The sequence below is a fragment of the Lytechinus pictus genome, chromosome 2 (genome assembly GCF_037042905.1).
Source record: "Lytechinus pictus isolate F3 Inbred chromosome 2, Lp3.0, whole genome shotgun sequence".
Taxonomy (NCBI): Eukaryota; Metazoa; Echinodermata; class Echinoidea; order Temnopleuroida; family Toxopneustidae; genus Lytechinus; species Lytechinus pictus.
In genome coordinates this window covers 53768818-53796016 of record NC_087246.1, presented here as the reverse complement: position 1 = coordinate 53796016, position 27199 = coordinate 53768818, and the positions used below count along the sequence as shown (strand labels likewise).

At 33.4% G+C, this 27199-nt stretch overlaps 2 protein-coding genes across 2 annotated transcripts; one reads left to right on the top strand and one right to left on the bottom strand.

Moving 5' to 3' along the window:
- Positions 1–1456: 1456 nt before the first annotated feature.
- On the bottom strand, positions 1457–11439 carry LOC135153147 (ubiquitin-conjugating enzyme E2 C-like). Its single transcript, XM_064095166.1, has 5 exons — positions 10808–11439; positions 8176–8206; positions 6890–6976; positions 4694–4898; positions 1457–4254 (listed from the first exon to the last, which is right to left on the bottom strand). Exons 1-5 carry the CDS (start codon positions 10912–10914, stop codon positions 4145–4147), a joined length of 540 nt encoding a protein of 179 aa, XP_063951236.1. The 5' UTR covers positions 10915–11439; the 3' UTR covers positions 1457–4144.
- LOC135153146 (mitochondrial calcium uniporter regulator 1-like) lies at positions 11162–26874 on the top strand. The gene is made up of 8 exons (XM_064095165.1): positions 11162–11331; positions 16689–16787; positions 17533–17636; positions 19142–19243; positions 21066–21107; positions 22104–22175; positions 22636–22750; positions 23423–26874. The coding sequence occupies exons 1-8, from the start codon at positions 11175–11177 to the stop codon at positions 23479–23481; spliced, it is 750 nt and encodes a 249-aa protein (XP_063951235.1). The 5' UTR covers positions 11162–11174; the 3' UTR covers positions 23482–26874.
- The last annotated feature ends 325 nt before the right edge of the window (positions 26875–27199 follow it).

Genomic DNA, 27199 nt, shown 5'->3' with positions numbered 1-27199 from the left:
ACAAACTTTTCTTCAGGGTGAACTTTCCCTTTTAAGGAAAGTGTCAAGATAAAAGAGAAACCAGTGGTACATGTAGAGATACAAAGATGTTGGTATTCTCATAGCAATGATTAAAGGGATGGTCTGGGCTGAAAGTATTTATAGCTCAATAAATAGAGTAGAATTCACTGAGCAAAATGCCGAAAATTTCATCAAAATCAAATAACAAAGTTATTGAATTTTAAAGTTTAGCAATATTTTGTGAAAACAGTCCTCATATTCATTAGGTGGGCTGATGATGTCACGTCCCCACTTATTCTTTTGTATTTTATTAAATGAAATTAGGTTTATTCAAATTTTTTCCTCCAAGAACTAGAAAAATTGGATTGACAACTGATTTAGTGCATTAGATATTTATTGCTGCAACTTATTTCATTATTAGGAGACATATTTTTCACACAAGTATGAAATAATGAAAAAACTATGATTTTATGCAATAACATAAGAAAACGGGAAGTGGGGATGTGACATCATCAGCCCACCTAATGAATATTCATGACGACTGTTTTCACAAAATATTGCTAAGCTTTAAACTTCAATAGCTTTATTATTTGTTATCCGATTTTGATGAAATTTTCGGCATTTTGCTCAGTGAATGCTACTCTATATATTAAGATTTAAATATTTTCATCCCTTTAATCATTGGTTAACAACCTTACACCCAACTTCATTGCCCTTCCACATGGAATACCCCAAATTTTCAGTTTTGGAGATGTAAATGGGAGTGACTTTCTATCATTCTCATCAAATGTTTACAAATTTAAGATTTTTCACTCAAATGCTAGTTAAAGTGAATTTTAGAGGTACCAAGTTCAAAGATCAGCTATTTGTGAAATTTCCTTGACTCAACGTGAGGTTGTGTATTACACTTAAATTTATATGGGGATAGGCTGTGTGATATAGGCACAAGATTTTTGGGATGAGCCCCCCCCCCCTTGTACACTGAAATTATACCCTACAGCATCTGTTTGCTCAGTCTTACGAACTGTTTTATGAATTGGGTGATAGTAAACTTGTTATAGGAACTGTGCATTTGTAATTATAACAAGCATTTAAGGAACAGGATCCAGATTATAGAATATTGTGCGTTATTTGCCTCTTAGTCAAAATTCACCCAATTCAAAGAGATACGACTTCTGCAGATTCACCTCCATAATTTTTTTATTTTTATTGTGCAATACAGAGTACAATGGATGTACTTGCATAATCCTCTAAACTGAATGCAGCTGGAGTGTGTTTCACGAAGCAATTTCATCAGTGCTTTTAACAAGCAGATTTGCAGTTGGCCAATCAGATACAAGGAATTGGTAGCTAGTAGCAGGCCTTTCATTGAAAACACTGATCACAACATGAGACGCTACTACCAAGGAGCTTCTTCCTACTACAAGCTACAAGAAAATAAACAGAAGATTCTAAATTTCAATTTAAACATATTTATTTTACTCATACATAGAAAAACATTATAAAATGACACTCACACACACATATTCAGTTGTTTACCATGGACAAGTGAAATATATTCCCCATGGCATACAGCCAACTTTAAGATGAATGATCAAATTATCGGCAGCATTGCAAGATATTGTAATAAATCACTGGTTCGAGTGGTTGTATACGAGTGAGAAATGAGTTCAAACACCACGTAACATATAATTGTGTGGAAGTTGTATGCGACTAAGATTCACTTAAAATAGAAATTGAAACAAGATTACACCATAGTTGGTTAAAAAATATGATTTAAAAAAATATCCATACACTTTTTTTCAAATACAGTGCTCTCATTAAATTGGGGTAAAACATATTTTTATATATGAAAGGAAAAATTATCTCTGCGATATTTCAAATTTAGCCTCTGAGTCTAAGATTGAAAATGATGCAGAATTCTGTTAGGTTCTCGAGAAATTATTACAAATAAATTGAAGCCATGTGAAACTAAATTACAACACATGTGTATCAACCACACATCGGGACCATTGTTTCATAAAAGTTGTGACAATTAACTTGCAATAAAAAGATGGACACATTGCTAAATGTTTTTTTTTTGGTATTAATATCTTGCAGGAAGAGTTGCAATAAAACACACCTTACAAGTCATAAATGTGTGTTTATGATTAATTTATTATCAAATTGTGTTCAATTATTGGAGTTGCATTTGATAGCATCTCTTCATGCAACAGGTCCCTGGGATGGACCATTGTTAACACACAATCGTCCATCCAACCAGTATACTTCTGATCAGGGGGTGTAACATTTGTCCACCGACAACTGTCGGCGATGACTAAATTAGACGTCATTGATTGGCTGAGAATCACTGGCCTCTGATTGTTTCTATGGCAACAGACAGAGAATGTATTTTTTTGTGTGTGCTGACAATTATTTATGAAATGGTCCTCAAATTGTTCCAGCCCAACTGGAATGGACACTGGATACAAAATAATGCAGGCACAGATAGACCTCTGGCATGGCATTAAAGCTGAAACACAAATCTCGCGACTTATGTGATTCAACGATATGTTCATGTCATTAAAAAAAATACGAATGATATATATTTCTTAAATCAACTACCTTACCCCCCCCCCCCCCTCCTCCCGAAAAAGAAACCAGGCATTACAGGCATTTTTCATTGAATTATTGGTTAATGCAAAATAAAATCATTTCATTCTTAAATGCATGATTTCACTCTTCATGATTATTCAACATTGAAAAGAAAAGACATTCTGTTTTGAGTTGAATGCATTGTATGAAACTGACAATGGAAACAAACTGTGTACATTTAGAGCACAATGATATGGAAAAAAGTACAAAATACATCATCTTAGAGGCATAGGTAAACATTGGTTTGATTTTTAAAAATCAGAGCTGCAAGGTCCCATTTTTCAAGTGTCAGTGATATGTTATAAAAATGAAGCCCAGAAAAAAAAAATCATAAAATGTGAGATATAAATTGTTTGGGAACACCCTCTTAATTTCATCCCATACACTATCACGTTTAACTAATCTCCACAGATTTAGTAAATGATGATTTTTCAGTCAGATATCTTGAAAGTGTTTACACATATTTGATTTTTTTTCATCCTGGGTGTTTTTCTAGTCCATATGAACAATATTAACTTTAAATAAGACCTTTGTAAAGTTATCCTATATGCCTTTGAGTGAACAATAACAAATGATGATGGCACAAAAGGTATAATTGCATTTTGAGCACTTTGACATGGTTGAAAATTAACTTGAAATAGAAACAATGGCAAAATCAAGTTTGGTTATGTGTAAAGAAGTTAAATCAATGCCTTGCTTCTTTCAAATTTGTACGTTTTGATGAAAACATAAAAGTACTGTCATGGAGTAGTTTATTGAAACCTAGACGTAGAACAATTCATGAAAATAAATGTATTCTATATGACATTCTAGAGCAGAAAACTTCCAGTCCTCCATGACGCACTGAAATGATATAAAGAGTTCCAATGTTTATTTGAAAGCCATGAAGCAAGAGAATACTTGGATCACTGATTTTTCATGAATTTCCAGAAAATTGATCAGTATGAACCCTGATAATACTAGTATTCCACCTATTCGGGAAAATAATTCCAAGTTCCAAGCCTTTTCTCTGACACTTTTCACAAATCCAGAACAGTCAAGATTCCTTGTCACTAACATGAAAAATATTACTGTTTAGAATGTTGATTTTTCAAATATTTATATCTAAATGAAATGGTAAGTTCCTTAAAAATATGTCTATTTCAGTGTTTTCCGAATCAATAATTGATACACATGAAATACGTACACATTCTATTTCTGAAGCTATTGAAAATAGGACTACACTAGTTATAAACAAAGGTTCAACATTCTCACAGAAATTGCAGCAATCACAATCATGACAAATGCAATAAACCATCCATCTCTAAGTAAAAGAGGATATTTTATCTCATTTGTTAATTGTCACTCATGTTTTTGTACATCATTGCCTATTAGGTTTTTTTTTTATTCAGTGGAAGATGATTTCGTTCATTTTATCTACATTATGTACATTTCTACAGTTGGCCATTACTGGTTATAGTCTGTAATAAATATAATCTGTCACATAAAGAAATCACAATGTCCCACACATTCATTTTGATGTCGCTTTATGATATTTCTCTAGTACTGTCTTCTTGTATGCAGCTTGGTTTGACCACAGTTCCGCAGCTTGAACATTGAGAGGGCTGTCATTATTTGGTTCTATAAGGGGAGGAACAAAAGGGAAAATTGATAAATACTTTAAATAGTTATAAATTTTACTTGTTTGAGATATATAAAAGTAGTACACCATGTTTAGGAAAATTGCATTATTAACTATATAAATTGAACGAGTGATGTTAGAAATAGGGCGTAGTTACTGTGAATTTACATTAGAAAATTTTGTGTATTTCACAAAAATAATAGGTCTCAATTTTATTTTTACATAAAAAAAAAATAATTTCTGTCAAAGATTTGACATTGAAATAATAGTTGTAAAATAAATAACTACTTGTGTTTGGTATATGCAGTAACATATTATAATGGATTGCCCATCTTTACACCCCCCAGACACATAACAACCTATTTATTTTTCAATTACTAGAATTGAAAAGAAATAAGGTAGTATACTGTTGAATATGTTTGTGATTCCAATACTCACCTGCTAATAAGATTTGCAATGACATTAGAAGTGAGCTGACTTCATACAACGCTGACCACTTTTCTTTTAGGATGTCTAAACATATATTGCCATCTTGGTCGACGTTTGGATGAAATATTGGGGTAACAAATTTGACTGTTGGAGCAACATATGGGTAACGTGATGGGAACTCTAGAGAAAGCTTGAACTTTAGAGATTCATAAACCTGGTCATAGAAAAAAAAACAAGAGAGGAGGTTTATTGTAATAGGTGAAAATCAGACTGCTTTAATAAAAGCAAGAGAGAGAGACAGAGAGAGAAGATGCAAAGGTGCAAAGCCTGATTATTTATGTTCGTCTTTCTCTGTGTAAACTGAATTGTACACATTAGAGCAAAGTCAACCAAAATATGAATAAATAAATTCAGTAGGGTATACAGTTAAAAAGCTGGAATATACTTTTAAAAGATATGATATAATGATTTTGTATTGTATCCATGAATCAGGACAAAGTATGTATACAACATGGGTTATGCCTATGAGGAAAGTCGGTGATAGAGAATAGGAAGGTCTGGTAATAAACTTCCAAAATGAAAAGCTCCCAAAGAACCGCTGGAAATGTTGGTTGTGCATAGCAGAGTCTAGAAAGAATGTCCAACTCCCCCCCCCCCCCCGAATAAATGTTTTTACAATGAACAAAGAGGAAGTATGTGAAAGAGGCTTACACCCATAACTTCCTGCCTTTTCATTTAATGGTCGAGCCAATCAAATAGGCTCTTAAATATCAGTAAGTCAGCAAATAGCCAAGGATAAGTTCAGCTCCTTCAAACTTAACCGAGGGGTCGACTTCTGCATATATATATATACATGTATATACAATGAAGTTGTTCTTATTTGTAATTTTACTTACAACTGTAATATGACAAGACAAGATGGTTTCTTGATCCACTAGGGATTACATGCATATCTTCTTCTGTTCAAATTCAATTTAATTAATTATTCAAACAAGATCAAAAATACTACACTGCATCATGGACCAAGTCACCAAGAATCCTCTACACTCATATATATATATTTTTCATATACACCCCAATAGGTTGTTTATAAAGTCATACACCACTTGACTTTTAAAAACAAATTCAAAGTATGCCACAAACCCTAAAGTTAAGTCTATAACACGCTTATCCTTCATCAAACTCTTTCCCATTTAACAACATTCTTACCCAAGGTTATTGTAGGGACAGTGATTTTCCGCGATCGCGGAAAACGGACGGAATTCACGGAAAGGGCCTTTTGAAACGGAAAGTGGCATTTCAAACGGAAAATCATGGAAAACGTATTTTTCCCTCAAAATACACAGAATAGCAACAGAAATTACTCCAAAATCACAACAAAATGAGAATATTAAATGGCCCAAAAAACCCAGAAAACACGATCTCACTTTGCTACTATCATGACAATTCACACATCGTGACTGCACTTGACATCAGCACACTCGATTGTATCCCGCACCGTACCCGTACCCGGCCGGCCGGGTGTTGGGCTTCACATGCACACATATCGTTCAACTCCTTACACGGTCGTGTGTTGCTGCCCTCTACGTTTGAAGATGTAACAGCACGATATCGTGGTCTTAAAATCCAAGATGGCGGATTGGCAAGAGCCGTTGATTGATGATAACGATGTCCAAAAACCCCCAAAATTATCGATGAAATATCATTTCACTGTGAAATAATGCTAATAATATGAAAGGTGAGGATGTATGCATGCAAAATGGGTGTGTAAAAATATTTTATGCACCCGCATAGATCCGATTAGAACGGATTTTATTGTGTTGTTGGTACAGTAGCAGATACAAATTTTGACCAGTGCGAGTCGAGTGTGCGTGTTGTGATTTTGCTATTCAATGTGTAAACGGAATTGTCAATTTTCCGTGTGTACAAAGTCTATGGGGAAACGGAATTTCCGTTTTCTGACATGCTGAAACGGAATTTGAGATTTTCTGAAACGGAAAAGGCAATTTTTTGAAACGGAAAATCACTGTCCCTATTATTGTTCTCAGTACCATTCCTATGCAGTATGCAGGCAAATTCATGTATGAACAATTTTCTAAAAATGCATCTGATTTTTCTAACTTTCACACTTTACATTTCCTAAAGAAAGTTGATGAAGTAAAGGTTGCGATGGGTTTGTCCATGCCTCTCTATGAATGACCTTACCGATCCAACAGGTCCATCTACAGTTCCAATCCATCTGAATATGTTATCACCATCTGGAAACGCTGTAATTCCTTTCCCCATACAAGTCTTTTGACAACAAAAAAAAGAGAGAGAAACACAAAATGACAAATCATCTTCACATAATAGGCTTAATTTACAAAATGCCTTCACTAGTTATCAGTTAACACAAGAATGATTTTCCAAATAACTTTACTTTTACCACATGAAATAGAAAATTATTTGAGGAATACACAGTTATTAAGCAACAAAATTGAATAACAAATAAAATAAGTTGAGTCATGAGAGCTTAGGAAACTAATTTATTGCCAAATGTAGCAAAATTTGGTAGAAGTTGAAAGTCTTCTGTAAAGGTCTTGAAGATGATACAGCTGAAATTAATTTCTTTGGTGTATTTTTTTTTGGCTTTTTTTTATTTTTGGGTTTCTCCTTCTACACCTATGACGGTGAGGGAAGCAAGAAAGAGTGCAGTGGAAAAAAAAAAGAGACCGAAGCTATCAATCTTGTTCATGTAACATGTATGCTGATAGTGTCTTGGTGATATCACCATCAGGTAAAGAAAAAGAACTAAGATAATTAGAGTGTACACCAGCCAAAAATTTTCTGGGGCTACATTTCCCAATTTATTGCCTAAATCTGCAACATTGGAAAAGAAGCAAACAATTATTTTGCGAGAAACTTTTTAAATCAAGCTTAATTGTCAAAATAGTATATGATACAGATCTGGTAGATGTAAACTTAATCTTTGTAAAATCATGAAATCTTGGCTCAAAATCGATAATTCTGATGATCATTTACACAGAAAAGCATGTGGGACAGTGACACAGTGTATTAATAATGCTTCAAAAAATACCCGAGATGGAATTCCGTGCTTATTTTGCTAATTTCTTAGCAATTACATTTTTCCTTCCAGAGCTATTTGGTACTTTTTATTCATACAAACAAACACTTTGGTGGTAATTGCTCTATTGAGCATTTCGGGGGCAAAATTAGCCCAAGCCCTGTGTATTTTTTTTCTATTTCCCAGGTGTACACTGACAATTTTAATAACAGTTCTCAAATCAGGTAAGGAGAGGGAGGAGGACATAATTTAAAGATTCATAATTTGTTGGGGTTAAAATAAGAAGAGAGCTCTTCTACAAACCAAATTATTTACTACCTCAAACTTAAGAACTTCCATGAAATATCATAAACATGCTAAACATCTCCTGAAATGGGGATAATCTTCTAGCTGACATAACCAAAATATTTTTTAGAGCGCTACTCACCAACATGAGGGTCCGCAGTTCTTTTTGCAATCTATAATGAAATAAGGAAAATAAATAACACTAAAAACAGATTCATGAATAAAATCATTAATTACAAAGTCAACTTGACCTCTGCAAATATGCAGTAGCAATGATTTGAATCTGTGTGGACAATTTGCACAAGCAAAGTAGATTGAACGTTATCTAGAGATCTAGGCCTATTGAATAATCAAGAGAAATATAATTCTCTAGAAGTCTAAGTCCAAATGTCCAGGGGTGCAGTCAGTCCGCAAGCCCTGAAAAAGTAGCTTCTTTTATCCAAGTGATATTCATGACTAGAGGGTTTTTGCATAGTTAATGAGCTTGGTGCGAACCAAAACACCTCTTTTTATTCGGCCATTGCTGCTCTAAATATTGACCAAATTTCATGTTTTTGGTATTGTTGTAAAGAAGAAGAATCATTCTTTCAGGTCATGTGTTTGTATTTTTAAAAGAATGTTGTACTATAGGAAAAACTTTTGATCTAAAACATGAAACAAAATATTTTTTTTCATGCAACAAAAGATGTTGTTTTCACACTTAATTTCTGTTTGGGCACAAATGATTTTTAGATCATGATAAAGCTGAAGATCTAAGGTTTAATATGATATAATTTTTATAAGAAGATGTATTTTAGATGGGTCAGCAGCCAGCTTTTCATAGGCCAAGTACATTTTGCAGCTCAAAAACAAGAATACTGCGCTCTGATTGGTCATAGAGACCACACACCCACGCAAATTCCAATGTTCCCCACACTGGGCCTCTGCACAGTCACACTCACCATGTGGTAATCTCTTCAAATTACCCGCGCCTGTTTGTTTTGAAAACAGTATTCAGCCAATCAGAACTCTGGATTTTATGTTACTCAGAAATTTCAGAAATCTCGTCTTGCATCTTGATGGAAAAAGCTGGCTGCTGACCCATCTAAAAGATGCCACATATCGAGAGTGACATTGTAAGAAAGTATAGATTTTGAGCTTTCTGATGATATAAATAATGTTGGTGCCTAAATCACAAAAAATGTTGCACAATTGGCAAGTGAAAACAGAGGAAGAAAATTCTGTTTGATGCATCTTTTCAGGTAAAAAATTCACTTATTTATCAAAATATTTCATTAAAAAGAAATGACCAATATGAAAGAGTAACATTTACTCTTGCCCATGGTACAAAAATAATCAATATTACTCAAGAAGAAAGTGGTTAAATTTGAGTTTGAGAAAGAAAGTCTCACAATTCACGAGATTTTGCAGGGACATGAATTCAGCCACGAGAGGACTTGGATAAATCTTGCTCATTTGCTCATTTGCGGACTGACTGGGTGGTATTCTGAAAATTGTCTTAAATATTCTTGTATTGTAACTTTTCTTGTAACTCAGCAAGATAACAGCTCGCTAAAATTGTCTCAAATCGGTATTCTGAAAATTGTCTTATCTCTGTAAGGACGTCCCCCATTTTATTAGGGTGTCTGGAGAAAAATATTATTCTTCTTATTTCAAGAAAATATCACATTTTCTTTGTGAATTTGAAGAGAAATTACCTTCAGACTGACAGAAATGTAACATTTTTGAAAAAAATCTGATTATTGGCTGCAAAAAAGAAGAATGAAATTAGGTCAATTTTCAGCATTTCTCTGCCATAGACTGTGTAGTTAAGAAATGGACACACACAAATCCAAATTTTTAGCTTCCGAGAGCTGTTATAAATTTATTATTAATGCCAAAAACTTGTCCATAAAGAGTCCAATAGGATTTTTTATGCTCTTTCTGATGGTATGATTTTTATAAAGATTTGGAAACCAGATCACAAGGAAAAATTGTGACAAAGTGAAAAAATTGTGCAAATCAGAAATTTCATTTTCCCACAGAAAACGCATGGGGAAATGGCAATGGCAATCTCAACACACACAAAAATAAGGGTTTGCAATTTATCTCTAAATCCTTATTTAAAATGATCATATAAACTTGTCCTTACTGTCAAAAGAAGCCCCTGAATTTTCTCTTTCCATATATGCCAAACACAAGTTAATAATCAATTCAGATCACATTTTTCTAGTAGCCTGAACTTCCCCAAAAAAATGTGCCATATTTTCCCCTAAATCAGCCTGTCTTATGCTGACACTTTTCAGTGCAGTGTGGCTTCAGACACCCTAATTTTATTTTTAATGATCGACACGCCCAATATTTTATCATCAACCAATCCAATCAATAAAATAAGCTTTTTTAATGCTGGCGGCTTGCTGCCTAACTTAAGTTCATGAAGTTAGGCCAACAACTGACTAATAAACGTCTCTTCTGAAAAATGGAACAATTTGATTAGATTTTAGATTTCGAAGAAATAATTTCGTGCAATCGCATGGAAGTGTTTTATCTGGACTCCAGAGTCCAGGAATGAGGAATCTCCAAAAAAGTGGAAGGATCAGCTCATAAATATGATATTTATTTTAGAGAGTTGCATCCGTCGTGCCTTGATTTTCACGTGCACGGCGGCATGTACGGTAATGAACTCTTGAGTGCACCAGTCCAAACCCCACCGCCAGCGGCAGGCCCAGCCCAGCCAAGCCCAAACCAAAGCAAGGCTTCTTCACTGACTAAGTACCGTAACTAAGTTCACTTACCGTAGACTGACGGAATGCCCATCTTTTTTGCTAGGTGAATTACAAGATTTGTCTTTTCTCCTTTGTGCAGCAATAGCTAAAGCAGGGTCTAAATTCTGGGACGCCATTTGAGATAATTATATTTCACTGTTCCGTGTCTGGTAATGTCTGACTGAACTAGGCTGAGCTGACTGCTGATTAGGCTTTGTGTGTGCGATGCGATCGCGATAAATGCGGAAGTTGATTATGCACAATTGTTATTTAAAAATGGCTGCAATCGTGTTTTATCCAATAACAAGTTAGCTTTACGAGGAGTCAGCGACAATTGGCCAATCATGCTTCTTCTTTTGAAACACAAAGGTCACGTGCGAGAAGAAAAATCCTTGCAATGGCTTATGGGATATTCAAAATGGCAGCTCCCATCCCTAAATTGTCAATGGTAAAAAAATTATTTGACATGAGTCTGAAAGTCACAGACAGAAGGTTCATATCGAAGTATATCTCTGAAACATCTGGAAGTCAAATTCCTATCTTAAATTTGTCTGGTGAGTCGATTTGGTCAAAATTTAGACCGTTTACAACGTCCAAGAAAATACCGTAAAAATCTACTTCAGTCCCATGTGTGATTTTTTCTGTATGCTTGTGTTTGTGCTCATGAAGGGGGGGGGGGTAGCCAGGGGCCTGGGGCCTGTTGCATGAAAGGGTCTTTCGTAGTAGGATGGGGGGTCGGGTGTCCGGACACTTTATATTTTTGAAGCCTTCTTTTTTGTCTTTGGATTACACTAAAAATATGAATTCAATAGTTGTACTTGTATTAATCATCTTCTATTTTGTTCTCTAGGTATATAATAATAATATTTCCTTACATTTTTTACTAAACATTTATGAAATTTCGCTTGTATTAAATTTTTCCAAAAGACTTTCTAAAGCTGATCGTCCGGACACACAACCTGTCCGGACACACAACAACTGGGTATACCGTTCTACGTAAGAACGAGATATCGCTCAACTGTTTCACAAAGCCCATTTGGGCGATACAAAGAATGGTCCTTGGAAAGACACCTCCAGACCTTTGTAAAATTAACGCTACAGAAATGCAAATTAATATTCCCTCTACGATCTACAGGGTGAGTACAGTCTTGGCATTAATTGCCAAAAAACGGGGAAAAATCAAGTTAAAAGGAACAAAACAGTGACTTACCTCGGCTGTCGTGCAACTTTACTTCCCTGTTTTATCCGAACTTAGTACATAAACATATGGCCATTGAGTCCCCTGAACAGATCGCACTAGAAGTAGAACTTCGGTCTCTGTATTTGGTGAGTGAAGCCAACGGAGTTCAGCTGAACAACCAACATAACACCGAAGCTTTTGGTATACCTCCACTCCATGCAGACATGTCCTACGTTGTACGTAGGCATGATCTTCTGTGCACACCGCGCCCGCCACTGTCGGCATTGAGAGAATATGCGTTTACGGCAAGCCACACTGACATATCACCTTTAAACATTTTTTTTTTTGGGGGGGGGGTCATTCGAGTGCACTCTTAATACATTTTATCTGGGATGGCGCCATTTTTGTATATGGGGGTATAATTTCAGGTACCGGTAGTCTTGCACGGCAAGACTACCCAAAACAGATGTCATTTTAACTTCTCCGGGGTAATCTAGGCCAAAATAAAAAAAAATTAATATATTTTCTTTTAATCCCCCTCTTGTCTTTTCCCCACCCCTTTTCCATTTTTTTTTTCAATTAAACTTGAAATATCGAAATGGATGGCAATCTCTCTCAGCTCATTAGATAGACAACATGAAAACAATTTTTTTTTTAGAAATTATAAATGGTAAAAAACATGTTTATTATGTTCATCAAAAAAAAAAAAAACGATACAAAAGTAAGATGTTACTAAACATGCTAAATCATTTATTTATTTTTATGTCATTTTCATAATTACAATTTTTTTTTTTTCTGAGATGATGAATGAAACAAAAAAAATCTGCAGTAACAAAATAGCTAATTGAATTTAAGATATAGTGCGTATCAAAAAAAAGTTTACACTTAGAAAAAATCCTGTAAAATTATACATTTGTAGTAACCTGAAGATTTTTCCACAATTTAACATTGGTACAGATACATTAAGCAAATGATGATATAACTGTCTAAAAATATTTCCGCTTGAGTGAGCACCACTTACTTTAGAAAAGTTAGTGAAAAATGATTTGCGCAGATCGAACTTTGAAATAGTTATGCGAATGAAAGTAGACCTTAATCATGAAGAACACGTTGAATTTAGCTAGTAAAATTGATTTGAAGATATCTTTTACTTTTTTAAGTTGTTTCCTTGCCCAAAACACTTCGAAGAGTGCATTGCACCCCACCCCACTCCCCCTTTTATTTCGGAATGACGACCTTTCATAAAATCATATATTTCAATAAATGGAGATCAAATAATGTTTTATTTATTACTGATTGTAGAATTGATGTATGAAGCTTACTTTATGAGGAAAAGGGAGAAAAAACTTTAAAGATTCACAAAATGGATAAATCGAAATTTTCATTATTTCCCTTATTTAGAACACGGTGTCCTTTTAGAGACACCTTTCATTGATATTTCAACGAAAGAGACCCTTGTCCGACATAGAAATTGAATTAACTAAGCAATTTCGACATTGTATTAGTAAAATATTCTGATTTTTTTATAGAATACTTATTTATAATGATAATTTTGCAAACTATGTGTTAAATGTTATTTGTTGAGGTAAAAATAGGGTTTGAATGGAGTAAACAAAATCAATGTGTCTGATTGTTTGAGACTAAAAAGGAAAATATGAGACGCTGCGTGTGAAAAATCTAATTTATTTATTTTATTTGTCAGATATCACGCAAGAAATAGAAATATGAGTGTTTAGAGTATAAACATACCTTTGCATGATGAGTAATCGAAGACAAGCAAAATATGAAAATTGCTGCAAAAATGTCCAAGTGGTTAAAGAAGTGCTTTGCAATAATAAAACATAGAAAAATGTGTGAAATCAATCCGCAATGGAATTTTCAGAAACAATGCTAAAAATGACAACGATCATAAACGTTGGTCATATTTAAAGTTGATAACTTTAGGGAAGTTTATTTAAGAATATAAGCTTTAAGAATATTTAAAAAATATATATGTTCAACATTTCAAAGTTAAGGATTCGAGACTACATTATTGCTTTAACATGACTTTGGGGCTGATAGGGCCTACCCTCCGATTTGAAATGCGCCTCTTTGTATGGACTTTCCATAATCTTTTCTTTTATTGGTACAACAAACCTATCTTCATTTGTAATGATTGTGATAGATTGTAAGCTATTAGGCCTAATCTATATATTAAATTCAATTAACTATTTTGTTACTGCTGATTTTTTTTTTCATTCATCATCTCAAGTTAGCACAAATCCATTAATTAATTTTCATTGATTACAATTAATCTCAGCAAAACAAAACAATTGTCATTATGAAAAGAACTAAAAATAAATAAATGATTTAGCATGTTTAGTAACATCTTAGTTTTGTATCGTGTTTTTTTTTTTTTTTTTTTTTGCTGAACGTTATAAACACGTTTTTTACCAGTCATAATTTCTTTTTTTTTAATTGTTTTCATGTTATTTTTATCTAATGAGAGAGATTGCCGCCCATTTCAATATTTCAAGTTTAATTGGAAAAAAAACCAGAAAAGGGGTGGGGAAAAGACAGGAGGGAGACTAATTAAAAGAAAACATATTTTAAAGAAACTATTTGGGCCTAGATTGACCCCGGAGAAGTTAAAATGACAACTGTTTGGGTCGTCTTGCCGTGCAAGACGACCTGAAATTATACCCCCATATAAAAAATAACTTGGCGCCATCCCATATAAAATGCTTCAGAGTGCACTCGAATGACCCCCCAAAATTGTTTTAAGGTAATATGTCAGTGTGGCTTGCCGTAAACGCATATTCTCTCAATGCTGACGGTGGCGGGCGGTGTGCAAAGAAGATCATGCCTACGTAGGGACATGTCTGGAGGTGTCTTTCCAAGGACCATTCTTTGTATCGCCCAAATCGGCTTTCTGAAACAGTTGAGCGATATCTCGTTCTTACGTATAGCGGTTCTACCAAAGACCATTTCATGCAACAGGCCCAGGAGGCTCCTAGAATTAGAAAGTGAAAATTGTTCAAGTGTTTTTAATCTCCACGAAGCCAGGGATTGTGTCCCATTCGTGTGCGTGTAGTGTACCGCACACATTTTCAAACGAAAATTCATGAAAAAAACGGAAAAATATATTTTTTGAGACGACGGGGGGGAAAAACTTGCCGAAGAGGTGAAGTTTTCGTGGTTTGGCTAATCTAATAATAATAATGATAACAATGGATTTTCCTCAAACCTTCACTGATATTTTTTTCTGCTGTTTTAATAATAAACTTTTCGTCAGAGTGAGCTTCCTCGTTAAGTGTGCCAAGTATCTCATTAAAAAAAAGTACTGATATGAAGGGGGGCCCCATGTATATGTGCACCTAAACTTTAAGTTTACGATTAAATATGATGAATGCAATCTCTCTTTATTCCAACAAACAAATTTTATTAAGTCCATAATGTTCCTTATATTCTAAGAATATTTTTTATGAGATTTTTGGCATACTTATAAGAATTCCTTATAGTAAGTATGCCAAAATTCCATCTGCAAGAATCTTCAACCCTGAACTGGCTGAAGGAAGCAGATGTAACCTGAAGAAGAAAATCTCATAAAATTGTGAGAGAACTATATAATTTTCTTGGAAAAAACCTTGACCATTCATTTTCACTGAATTTCAGATTGAACAAAAAAATATTTCCCCATGTCTCCACACTGATTCACTTTACTCACGATTCAGTGATTTTGATGAAGGCCGTCACATGAAATGCCTGAAATTCAATATTTTTCCACCATTTTTAATTCAGATTTTTTAATGAATATCTGTCTATACATTTCAAGTGTAAAGTTTGTGGACATTGTGTATACATCTCATTTTATTAGAATCACGCAGATACGCATGCAGACAAGGGGCACTGTGCAGACTTGGGTCACCTTGCCGTACTTTTGATAGGTATATATTTCTTGGTGATGTGTGACATGACTTGAGATAAACCTTGGCCAGTCATTTTCACTTTTCAGATTGAATGGTACCCTATGTCTACGCATGCTCAGCTATTTACTTTACACACTATTCTGGGAAGGCTGATATTGTATTGGAATTTAATTTTTATTTTCATTTTACATACATGTATTATTTTTTGTTCATTTTTGGGGGGCTAATTTTTCTTTATCTATTGGATAAATGCTTATTTGGCACAGTCAGTTTCAGTTTACGGTGATTTAGCATATCCATTGGCCAAAAACTAAATTGAATTCTGTCAATTATATTTTACCAAACTTTAAGCAACAATTTTTAGCCAGTTGATTGCCTTGGGAAGAGGTTTTATTTCCTCTGTCAAAAAGAAAACAAAAATATGCAGATAGAGTCTATATCAACATGTATTTTATTTCGATTAGGCATCAGGATATTGCAAAATCTATCCAATAAAATACATTTTTATTTTATATCATCAACATCATTTCATATAGTCAAGTGATTATATGGAAGAATAGTGACATACACTTGTTGGTAATTTAATAAATCTTCGAAAAGACTTTTAAGTGTCATGTGCTACCTTATTTCAGATATAACAATGGTAGAAGCATTTATTTAATTTTTACTCTTCAAAATAATAGTCGCTCATGAATCTGATTGTTTCACCCACATCCATGGAAGGTTGGTATATTAAACTGTGATGTTTTTAACATTGTGCATTAGAGAGTATCTACCTCCTATAAAAATGATTATCTGGTTTACATCTGACTCCACCTTACAGGGTCTCTTGTACACAAAAGACTCATGTGTCAAAGTGTAACAACAACAGACAGAATCTTCATTGATACACACACTGCAGTCAAAGCTATGGAGAAGAGTGGTAAGTAGTGCTTTTGATTTCTTGATGACGATGGGCAGTAAATATATTTTTTTTCATTTTGATTATATCAAGAGAATAAGCCAATTTAATTTTTCAATTTCATTCTTACAATTCAATATATCGTGACTTATTGAAATGAGTGAGTCCTTATAGTATTTTAGGGTTGAGAAGCTAAGAAGGGAAAGATGAAAAAGGCAAATATCTAGTTGAATGGTTGTAAAGTGAATGCAAGTTATCAAAGTTGAATACAAGAGCCTACTTCATGATTTAAGTAAAAATAGATTGTTTGTAATCTTAAGGAGAATTCATGATTTATTTTTAGTTGCACCTGTGTAGTACAACTTTCATATGAATTTGAAACAATCTTTATTATTTACACTTAGAAATATCAAAAGGTGTATTCATTCTTAGAACATTGAATGGTGATTTTGAGGGATCTTTTTTAATGTTCTTAGAAATATTAATTTCAGTCAAATTGTAATCTAGATATTTACTGAGCAGCTTTCTTTTTAGGGGGAAGTGGGTTATTACAAGCTTTTTTACTTCTTGTAAAGATGATCAATGAGTGATCATTTTACTACACATTTGATACCCATCATAATTTCCTTTGTTGATTTGGTATTTGTTAAAAGTAAAAATAAGCACCATTACATGATAACGCACAAAAAATTAGTATTGAATATCTGTTCATGCTCCTTCATCTTGCACTTATATTACAGAGCATACTATTCTCTTTACAATACAGGTTTAACAGTAGAACAAGCCGAATGTTTGACAGGAATCTTGATGAATATCATGGAAAAAAGCACTGAGCTAAATCATAAAGAACTTGTAACTAAACAACAACAGGTAAATTGTTGAAGACAAATCTTATTTTGAAACCAATTTTCTGTGTGAATAAGTCTGCAAGAACTGATTTTTTTTCCAAATTGTTCGAGGAAAAAAATTACTAACAGGATTTATTTATTCAGAATGGATATTGTACCAGATGAAAAGAAAACTAAGTATAGTAAGAATTTAGTGAACTGAGGGCTTTTTTTTTCTTCTTAATCTTAAATCATGGAGAGTAAATATTATCTGTTTGAGTTTTCAAAATAAAATTAAAAGCACTTAAAGGACAAGTCCACCCCAACAAAAAGTTGATTTGAATAAAAATAAAAAAATCCAACAAGCATAATAACACTGAAAATTTCATCAAAATCGGATGTAAAATAAGAAAGTTATGACATTTTAAAGTTTCGTTTAATTTCACAAAACAGTTATATGCACATCCTGGCTGGTATGCAAATGAGGAGACTGATGACGTCATCCACTCACTATTTCTTATGTATTTTATTATATGAAATATTCTAATTTTCTCCTCATTGTCAAGTGATACAAAGACTAATTCCTCCCTGAACATGTGGAATTAGCATCATTAAATACTCTATGGTTCAGTCAAGTTGGTCCCTATTGTCAAATCTATAAAAAATGAAATATTGTATAATTCAAACAATAAAAAACAAAAGAAATAGTGAGTGATGGACATCATCGACTGACTCACCTAGTTGTGCATATCACTGTTTTGTGAAAAATAAGCCAAACTTTAAAATGTTATAACTTTCTTATTTTACATCCGATTTTGATGAAATTTTCAGCACTATGCTAGTTTGATTTTTATCTATTTATTCAAGTCAGTATTTTCCTGGGGTGGACTTGACCTTTAATTAAGTGCAAAGTACCCAAATAAGCCCACTTTTGACATAAAAATAATCATTTAGATTTCACATCTAAACAATATTATTCCATATCAAAACTTGATTTCTTTCAATGATAGTTGTAATTCTCAGTAATATTTGAAACCATGTAGTATCCATTTGAGTGGTATTTAACACCCATTCAAAGCATACAGTTCATTTTCTGCATTGTACCGAATCACATGTCTGTTACATGTATATGTCTACACTATCTAGCAATCCAATCTTGCAACAGTGTAGTGACCATTAAAATTTTTCATCCTCTGATTTTTTTTTTTGGGGGGGGGGTAAAAATTTGAAATTGTACCTATATGAAGTACATTTTGATGGATCATGTAATCTTTGAAAATTTGATTAGTTATATTATTGATGTAATTGTTATTGTTGTAATTGCTATATTATTGTTTACATTATTGTTAATTTATAATTTGTGTATGGTCTTTGTGCACATCTACCACTCTCTATCCTTGTTTAGCTATTCATGTACATGTATACTGTACACTAGTATTGATTTTATGTTCCATTGTTGGTTTACGTAGTATATTGAAATTATAAATATTTTCTAATGAATTCAATCTAGATAAAATGAAATATAATTCAATTGAATTAAACTTGCAGGAAATGGTGATACAGCAAGTGATGTCCCGCATAGCCTCTGTTAAGAAAGACATGGTGATTCTAGAAAAAAGTGAATTCTCTGCTCTTAGAAGTGAGAATGAGGTAGGTAGAAGCGGAGAACAGACACAACAAGGCAATGATTTTAAACATTGTTCGGAGTCTCAGAAGAGATGAGTCAAATTTCAAAAATTTTGTAAATAAATTAATTTCGATTTCAATTGCATTTGATTTCTAATGGGAGTAGTTAGGCTGCATTATATGCACTGGGATAAATCCTTGCATCACACCTATTGTTTGGGGGGTGGAACAGTAGATCACCCCCCCCCCCGAACAATTGGTGTACTGCAAAGATTTATGCTAGTGATTAGATGATAATTTTGAAATATAGGTGAATCCACTGAAGTGGAATCTCTTAGGATTACAGAAATTACAGACAATGACAGTTTGACTTTAAAAGATAAATTAAACACATGATTTTCATATTCTGGCCTGAAAATTGCGTGGTCTTAGGCGATGCAGCAATTATTTGATTTTTGTCTCACCTGCATAGCAGAGTGAGACTATAGGCGCCGCTTTTCCGACGGCGACGTCGGCGGCGGCGGCGGCGTCAACACCAAATCTTAACCTGAGGTTAAGTTTTTGAAATGACAGCATAACTTAGAAAGTATATGGACCTAGTTCATGAAACTTGGCCATAAGGTTAATCAAGTATTACTGAACATCCTGCCTGAGTTTCATGTCACATGACCAAGGTCAAAGGTCATTTAGGGTCAATGGACTTAGACCATGTTGGGGGAATCAACATCAAAATCTTAACCTAAGGTTAAGTTTTTGAAATGTCATCATAACTTAGAAAATATATGGACCTAGTTCATGAAACTTATACATAAGGTTAATCAAGTATCACTGAACATCCTGCATGAGTTTCACATCACATGACCAAGGTCAAAGGTCATTTAGGGTCAATGAACTTTGGCCGAATTGGGGGTATCTGTTGAATTACCATCATAACTTTGAAAGTTTATGGATCTGATTCATGAAACTTGGACATAATAGTAATCAAGTATTACTGAACATCCTGTGCAAGTTTCAGGTCACATGATCAAGGTCAAAGGTCATTTAGGGTCAATGAACTTTGGCCAAATTGGGGTATTTGTTGAATTACAGCCATAAATTTGAAAGTGTGTTGGTCTAGTTCATAAAACTTGGACATAATAGTAATCAAGTATCACTGAACATCCTGTGCGAGTTTCAGGTCACATGATCAAGGTCAAAGGTCATGTAAGGTCAAAGAACTTTGGCCACGTTGGGGGTATTTGTTGAATTGCCATCATATCTCTATAAGTGTATTGGTCTAGTTCATAAAACATGGAAATAAGAGTAACCAAGTATCACTGAACATCTTGTGCGAGTTATAGTAGTTTTCAAAATCAGCACTGCTGCTATATTGAATCGCGTGATGCAGGTGAGACGGCTAGAGGCATTCCACTTGTTGAAAGATTGTCTTATTCTAACTCTACTGTAATTGTAACTTTAAGTCTTCAATCTATAAATGATATTGGTTTGGTAATGACAGTATTGTGGGGAAAATGGGGTTTGTTGGTTTATTTGTAGACAACTAAATTGCCATAAATGAATCAATGAAACAAGCTATAAATCCAGATATTTCTTTTACCCAGACTCAAATCAAATGTAAAGGTCACCCGTAGAGGTAACTTATATTTTTAACTGCTTTCTTGCTATAAAGTTGACAGTGATATGAAAATCAATGCTATGTGATAAACCTCTGATAATTTCATGCAAGTTATATATATATATATTTGATGTATTTCTCATTTACATATTGATGTTTTCATGTCAATTTCTAGAGACCATCACTCTTTTTTTGTAAATCATGCCAATTTTGCATTTCCCTCTGATACAGAAATTGGCAATAGAAGTCAACCAACTTAGGCAACAATTAGCTGTGAGTATATTTAAATATTTTCCTTGTTACTTCTTGTTTTAATCCTAATATTCAATGTTTATTAATGTGTGATAAGCCACTGGAGTAATGACTTTTCTTAGTCTCTTCCTTTTCTCCTTTGAATTGGAGTTATACAGTTGAGACCCCAAATATAGAAGTCGACACTTGTACACATAAAGATAATCTCTGCACTTTTCATATGGAACTGGAGGGTAAAAAGCAGTACACCTGGGATACTTTTGAAAAGCTAAAGGTTGATGAAAACACAGTTGAGGATCTCAATGTCTCATTTTTCTTCATTGCTCCAATTACATGTGATGCCAAATCATTGATAATACATTGATTGATTGATTGAAAATCACATTTATTTCCTTCAAACAGATACAAAATAATATTTGACATAGTAACGAATACAGTATATATGTGACACAATTTTGAAGGAGGCGAAAACCCGGAAAGCAGAGCTTACATATACCTTGTTATGAAGTTTGATAAAAAGGTAGTATAATTTCAAAATGTGTTTAACTTTAATAGCTACCAGGGTGTTTCATAAAGTTGTTTCTAAGTTACAGATCCCTTTATGAATGACTGGAACATGATCTGTGTGCTAAATTAGATTATCAAATATTTTGTATTCCCATTAACTTAAGTTTAGATATGTTTAGGAGATTAAAATTGTTGTTGTAAACAAGAAATGCAATGATTTTTTATTATTTGCCAAATGTTACTAAATTTGTTTATTGACAATTCAGTCCCAAATGCTAGATCCATTTTCCTGCATAACCTAATTTATGAACAGATTTTTAGTAGATCCCATGAAGTACACAAGTGATAACACTTTTAGTCCACTGAATTATCAATCTACTCACATTGGCGATGGTGATGATGATGATGATGGTGGTGATGATGATAATGATGATGGTGATGATAATGATGATGATGATGATGATGATGACCATAATATTGTGATATGTTATTGTTATTGTGATATTACAGGATGAAATTCAAAAGCTTGCCAACACAGTGAAATTAGACATCAATCTCGAGAGGAGTCGATCAATAGAGATGGTATGTATTATTTTAATTCATTAAATTGGATCAAGTAAATCCTAAATTATTCTTCCTTTCTTTGTTTTCATTTTTTCCAGGTTTTATTCAATGTCTTTTTGTTCATCATTCAAATAAATTCAATTGAGAGTCTTGATGTAACAAAAAAACACATTAAAACTCTGAATGTAGGCCTATATAAAAGTAATAAAAATATGTGTACAATAGAAAGTAACACCCTCTGGGAAAATTTATAATCAATGTGAACTCTGAAACTCAGACTTATCATTGTTTTGAAAATGTACTTGTAAGTAATGAAAAATTGGCCCACTCTCGTGAAAAAGTGATTCATGTATTGTATATCAACCTCCCAACATTAAACACAGTAGCAACCATAGAAACTTTGACAATCTATAATTAGTTTGTCACTCAGTGGATTAGCTCTCTTTCTTCCTTGCCATTCCCTTTCCTGTCTTTTTAGTCTGCAGGGCAGGAACAAGAATTGGAGAAGGTTACCCAAAGGATACGGACAGAGGTAGCAAACATGACAGCAAAATTAGAAGCTACCAAAACAGATATGATCAAATACTTTGCCGGTAAGTAGTGATCGAGATTGTGTATTATGTCACTAGGAATAAAATATGAGGTGAGTACAACTCCCTCTCCAGTAAACTTTTACTTCATCACTGATGGTAAAGGTATGTGTGTTTCTTTCACCCTGTATTTCATTGTGTAATTTGTAGAATCCATTTTATTGTACAAGTATTTTTGTGTCAAAAAGCATATTTTGAACATAAGCAAATCAAAACAGTATCACTTGAAAATCATCCAAAGTATGTGTCTGTGTATTTTAGCAATATAATGATGATGATGATGATGATGATGATGTTGATGTTGATGATGATATTAACAATGATGAAGATAATAGATTACACTGTGACTTATAAAGTGCTCCAAGTGCATGAAGAATTAAGAAGTAAATGAAAAGGTTTTGAGAAGAGTTTTGAAATACTCAACAGAGATATAATTTAGTATAATACAATTTAATTAAATTTTATATGTTAAATGCATGATTACTGCACATCTTGGAACTGACTGAATGTTGAACTACATTATGTTTACAGATTGTGGGCAAAGACAAACAGATTCAGACTGTCTAACTCCGAGTCCTATCTTCATTAACTCATTCTAAATGATTGTTTAAACGCCTCCCTTGATTAACATAATGTTTGATTCTAAATCTGTCTTTCAATTTTGTTGTTTCTCAGGAACCCTCCTTGGGTGCTTAACGTTAGGTCTTGGTTTTTATCGCATCCTTCTCATGTGACATCTAGCTTCATGTCTTCCTCCTCGTAATCATCCTCACCAAGTATTTTAAAATACCACTGTGCAGCGATGAGACAGATGTGAGCATGTAGTGCCAGTTTGTAAGATCTTGGCCCCGTAACACAAAGCCCAGTGTTTGATGACAGTGGTTATTTTTATACTTGATTACATTAAATATGTGTAGTGTACAATCAATCATTAATTTTTGTGTCATTGGGCCGTGGACACATACTATTGCATAATTTTTTCAATGTCATGGCATTTAATGAATTGAAATGTATGTGCTTTGGTGATAAACTTCTACTTAGATGTCGATATGATAACTGACAAATTTGATTTTCTTTTATTTTTGTACTTGTTTAAGATTGATGTCTGTCGTTAATTGACTGTAGTAAAGCTTTGAAAGCATTCAATGTTTCTCGATGCTTAGACATGCCCACAGCTTTCTGCCCGCAGCGCAGTGATGTTAACAGATGGAATACCTAATTGTATTTGGTACATTCGCTCTTTCTAGAAAAGCTAAAACTCATAGAACCAATTTATTAAGAGTTATTTTCTTTTTTCTTAGAAACATAGTTGTGTGATATTTATTGCCAAAGCCATGTCAGAGATAATATGATGACTTGCCATATGTATCAAAGGAGAGAATATAATTATCTGCCTAAGAACTAGGTTATTTAGAGGGTACCTTGGAGGAGGCTACTTTACAGGGTTTGAGTATCCTACCCTGCAGTGATAATCAAAATCATGTAATTAAAAAAAAATTGAATCAATCATCAAGATTATTTCTATTTGTTTTGAGCATGTGTGTCACACATGGAGTAAATATTTAAAGAATATTTTTCCTTCCATAATTATGTGAAAGTGAAAGAGAGTAAGATTATTATGCATAGATTCATCTATAAAGTAATACTGTTATGCTCAGTGGCAGATCGAGCCGCATTAGATACATTGGCCCGTATTCTGAAGTCGGGTTTAACTTAAACTCAGGTTTAAAGTTGGGGTTTAAGTATGGACAGCCAATTGTTACATAATCACTAGCAGTAGAGATATCATACTTCAGCTCATTTGGCTCTCAAATTATTCATAATTGTCTAGGAAGTATAAATAGATGATCATCTTCACCATCGATGAATCAGGAAAGAGCACAGTAAACATAAGTAACATAAAACTTAATAAATATTTTGATACTTTTGGCTTCCCATACTTAAACCACAACTTTAAACCTGAGTTTAAGTTAAACCCGACTTCAGAATACGGGCCATAGTGTTTGTGTACAATAGTGGGCCCCTCCAAAATATTGTGTCTTATCTGGATAAAGATCTGTCACTGGTAATGCTTGCCATTTGTTGATGCACTTTATATATTTGTTCACGTCTGGAAATATTACAACAGTAATATATTTCAAGATATTATCTATTTTCAAAATAATGACTTCTGGTCTAAGAAAACCATTTACTGTTATACTGTTTCCTTGTGTTGTGTAGTTGCCATCATCTCAATTCTCTAAAGTAATGATCAAAAAGTGAGATTCCTTCCTAATATCATGTTGGTCTTAAGAAAAACAGAAATATGAGAAGAAGAATTAATGAATGAGATTTTGATGAAAATCCATTAAAAAAGCAGGAATTGTTACCTTTAGGTCTCATTTTTCTGGATGACAAATGCAAGCTGGTTTTCTAGACTATGAATTCCATAAAACTGCTATTTTTCACAAATTTTTAATGACTTCAAAGTATATTTCATTCTCTCTTCTATGAAAAAAATTGTTTATTTATCATGAACTGGAAAAAAGTAATATTGTGATATACTGCTTTAAATGGGGAGCAGTTCCCAACTGACATCACAAAATTTTACCATTTGATGAATTTTCACAATGATGTCTATCTCCGATAAATTACTTTTTCTTTGAAAACAACCAGATGTCAGATGAACTTTCCTGTTAAGTATATTTGTATTATGTGCAAATTGACTGATGAAATTAAATTAATATGGATGCTGTCTGGAGAATTTCTAGAAGAGAGCAAGGAATTCATTCAAAATGAGATATGCATATAGATACATTAGTGAACCATTGGTGTATGGGTATTTATTTATTTTTGAAGTAAAAATTAATTTTTGGAAGAAATTGTATTACAGACTAATGTTATAATGATAATTGTGTAAACGTCTTGAGAGCAGTTCAAGTTATGTCATTATAAAACATGCAATTGAAACCAATGATACAACTATAGATGACACTAAAGGGCTATTCCACGGTTACTCACGTTACATTTGGAGACACCTTGACTCATACTTGGAGCTGTAACTCCATTATTATTGATAGGAACTAAACATCTCTTCATCACAACATAGTACGCAGTCTGACTATCCTTTGTATAAAAACAAAACTTGGGAAATTTCATTATGCTTCTGGCAAATCTTTGAAATGTGTCGGTTACTAATGTTACATGATTTGGACATGCATAAAATGAAAAGTGGACATAAGTGAAAAGTGTCCTCATGCAAGGCTTTTATGAAAGTTGATTATATCCATTTCAAAGAAGTATATTAGGGAGACAAATTTGTATATAATAAAAAAAAAAGAACACATGGTTTTTACTAGGGGTACAGATAAAGTGGTTACTCACGTTACAGTTCAGATGGGTTATTTGTACAAAGACACATTGAGCTCATGTCCACCAACCTATGGAATTGCCCTAAATATGAATTACTGTCACTATGTCATTCGTTTTCACTGTTCAGTAACAAGGTACTTTGTCATTTTGCATAGTGTTTACTTCATTCCTTGCCTCCCCTTTATTCAATGCATGATGGCTTGCTTGGTGCATTTTTTGTATCTGTATAGATCTGTATCTGCATAGATGAAACACTTATTTTGCTATAATATCTATTTTTATACAGGATATAAAATAATGAGCTTATACACAATTGATTTTTCAACATTGTACAGGGAATAATTTTTCTTACAAAATTTGATTCGCAAATAGTCAAGAGAAAATCTCTCAAATAAGTTCTGCACAGTCCTATGTAAAAATTTGCTACATGAAAGACTTTTTTTTAATGTGTAACAATACTAGCAAATTGCAATGCAAAACCAGTAAATTATTCCCTGTCAGGGGCCGCGGAACGGTTTTCAAAGTGGGGGGGCTGACCATGCTAAAAATCACAATCATATGGTCATTTTTACGTTTTTGTACACGGTTTTGGAAAAAAGTGGGGGGGGGGGGCTAAAGCCCCCCCGGTTCCGCGGCCCCTGCCTGTTGTATGTCAATATCTTTGTGTTAGACTGAAACTGATATAATTTTATTATTTCCATGAAGAGATTAAACTTAAAGAAGCAAAGCCCTAATGATTTCACTCAGATGACAACAAAATTAATGGATTCTAAAATCCTATTTTTACATTTTTTTGAAGTAGAAAATTTGAATAAATGTAATTTCATGTAATAATTCCACATGAAATGGGAAATTACTTCATCAACTCACTCATTGCATATTCAGGATTGGATGCATATAAGTGTTTCAACAAAATAACGTAAAAGAGTAAAATAACATTACTTTGTTATTCTGTTTTTGAATTTGATTAGATTTTAAGTGTTTATTTTGTTTGATATTTTCTCGGTATTTGATCATACTGTTTTGAGTCAGGAGAAACCTGTAAGTAACTTAAATCAAAGAAAAAGATAAGGTAGCATCATATGCAACTATATATAAATA

What these genes read in the sequence shown, in the direction of transcription:
- LOC135153147 (XM_064095166.1), bottom strand. Translation starts at nt 10,914, where the DNA reads ATGGCGTCCCAGAATTTAGACCCTGCTTTAGCTATTGCTGCACAAAGG. An exon ending in AACTGCGGACCCTCATGTTG is followed by an intron (nt 6,977 to 8,175) that starts GTGAGTAGCGCT and finishes TGTTGTCAAAAG; the next exon opens with ACTTGTATGGGGAAAGGAAT. An exon ending in TAGATGGACCTGTTGGATCG is followed by an intron (nt 4,899 to 6,889) that starts GTAAGGTCATTC and finishes TTCTATGACCAG; the next exon opens with GTTTATGAATCTCTAAAGTT.
- LOC135153146 (XM_064095165.1), top strand. Translation starts at nt 11,175, where the DNA reads ATGGCTTATGGGATATTCAAAATGGCAGCTCCCATCCCTAAATTGTCA. An exon ending in TCCTATCTTAAATTTGTCTG is followed by an intron (nt 11,332 to 16,688) that starts GTGAGTCGATTT and finishes TCCACCTTACAG; the next exon opens with GGTCTCTTGTACACAAAAGA. An exon ending in GGAGTCGATCAATAGAGATG is followed by an intron (nt 22,176 to 22,635) that starts GTATGTATTATT and finishes CTGTCTTTTTAG; the next exon opens with TCTGCAGGGCAGGAACAAGA.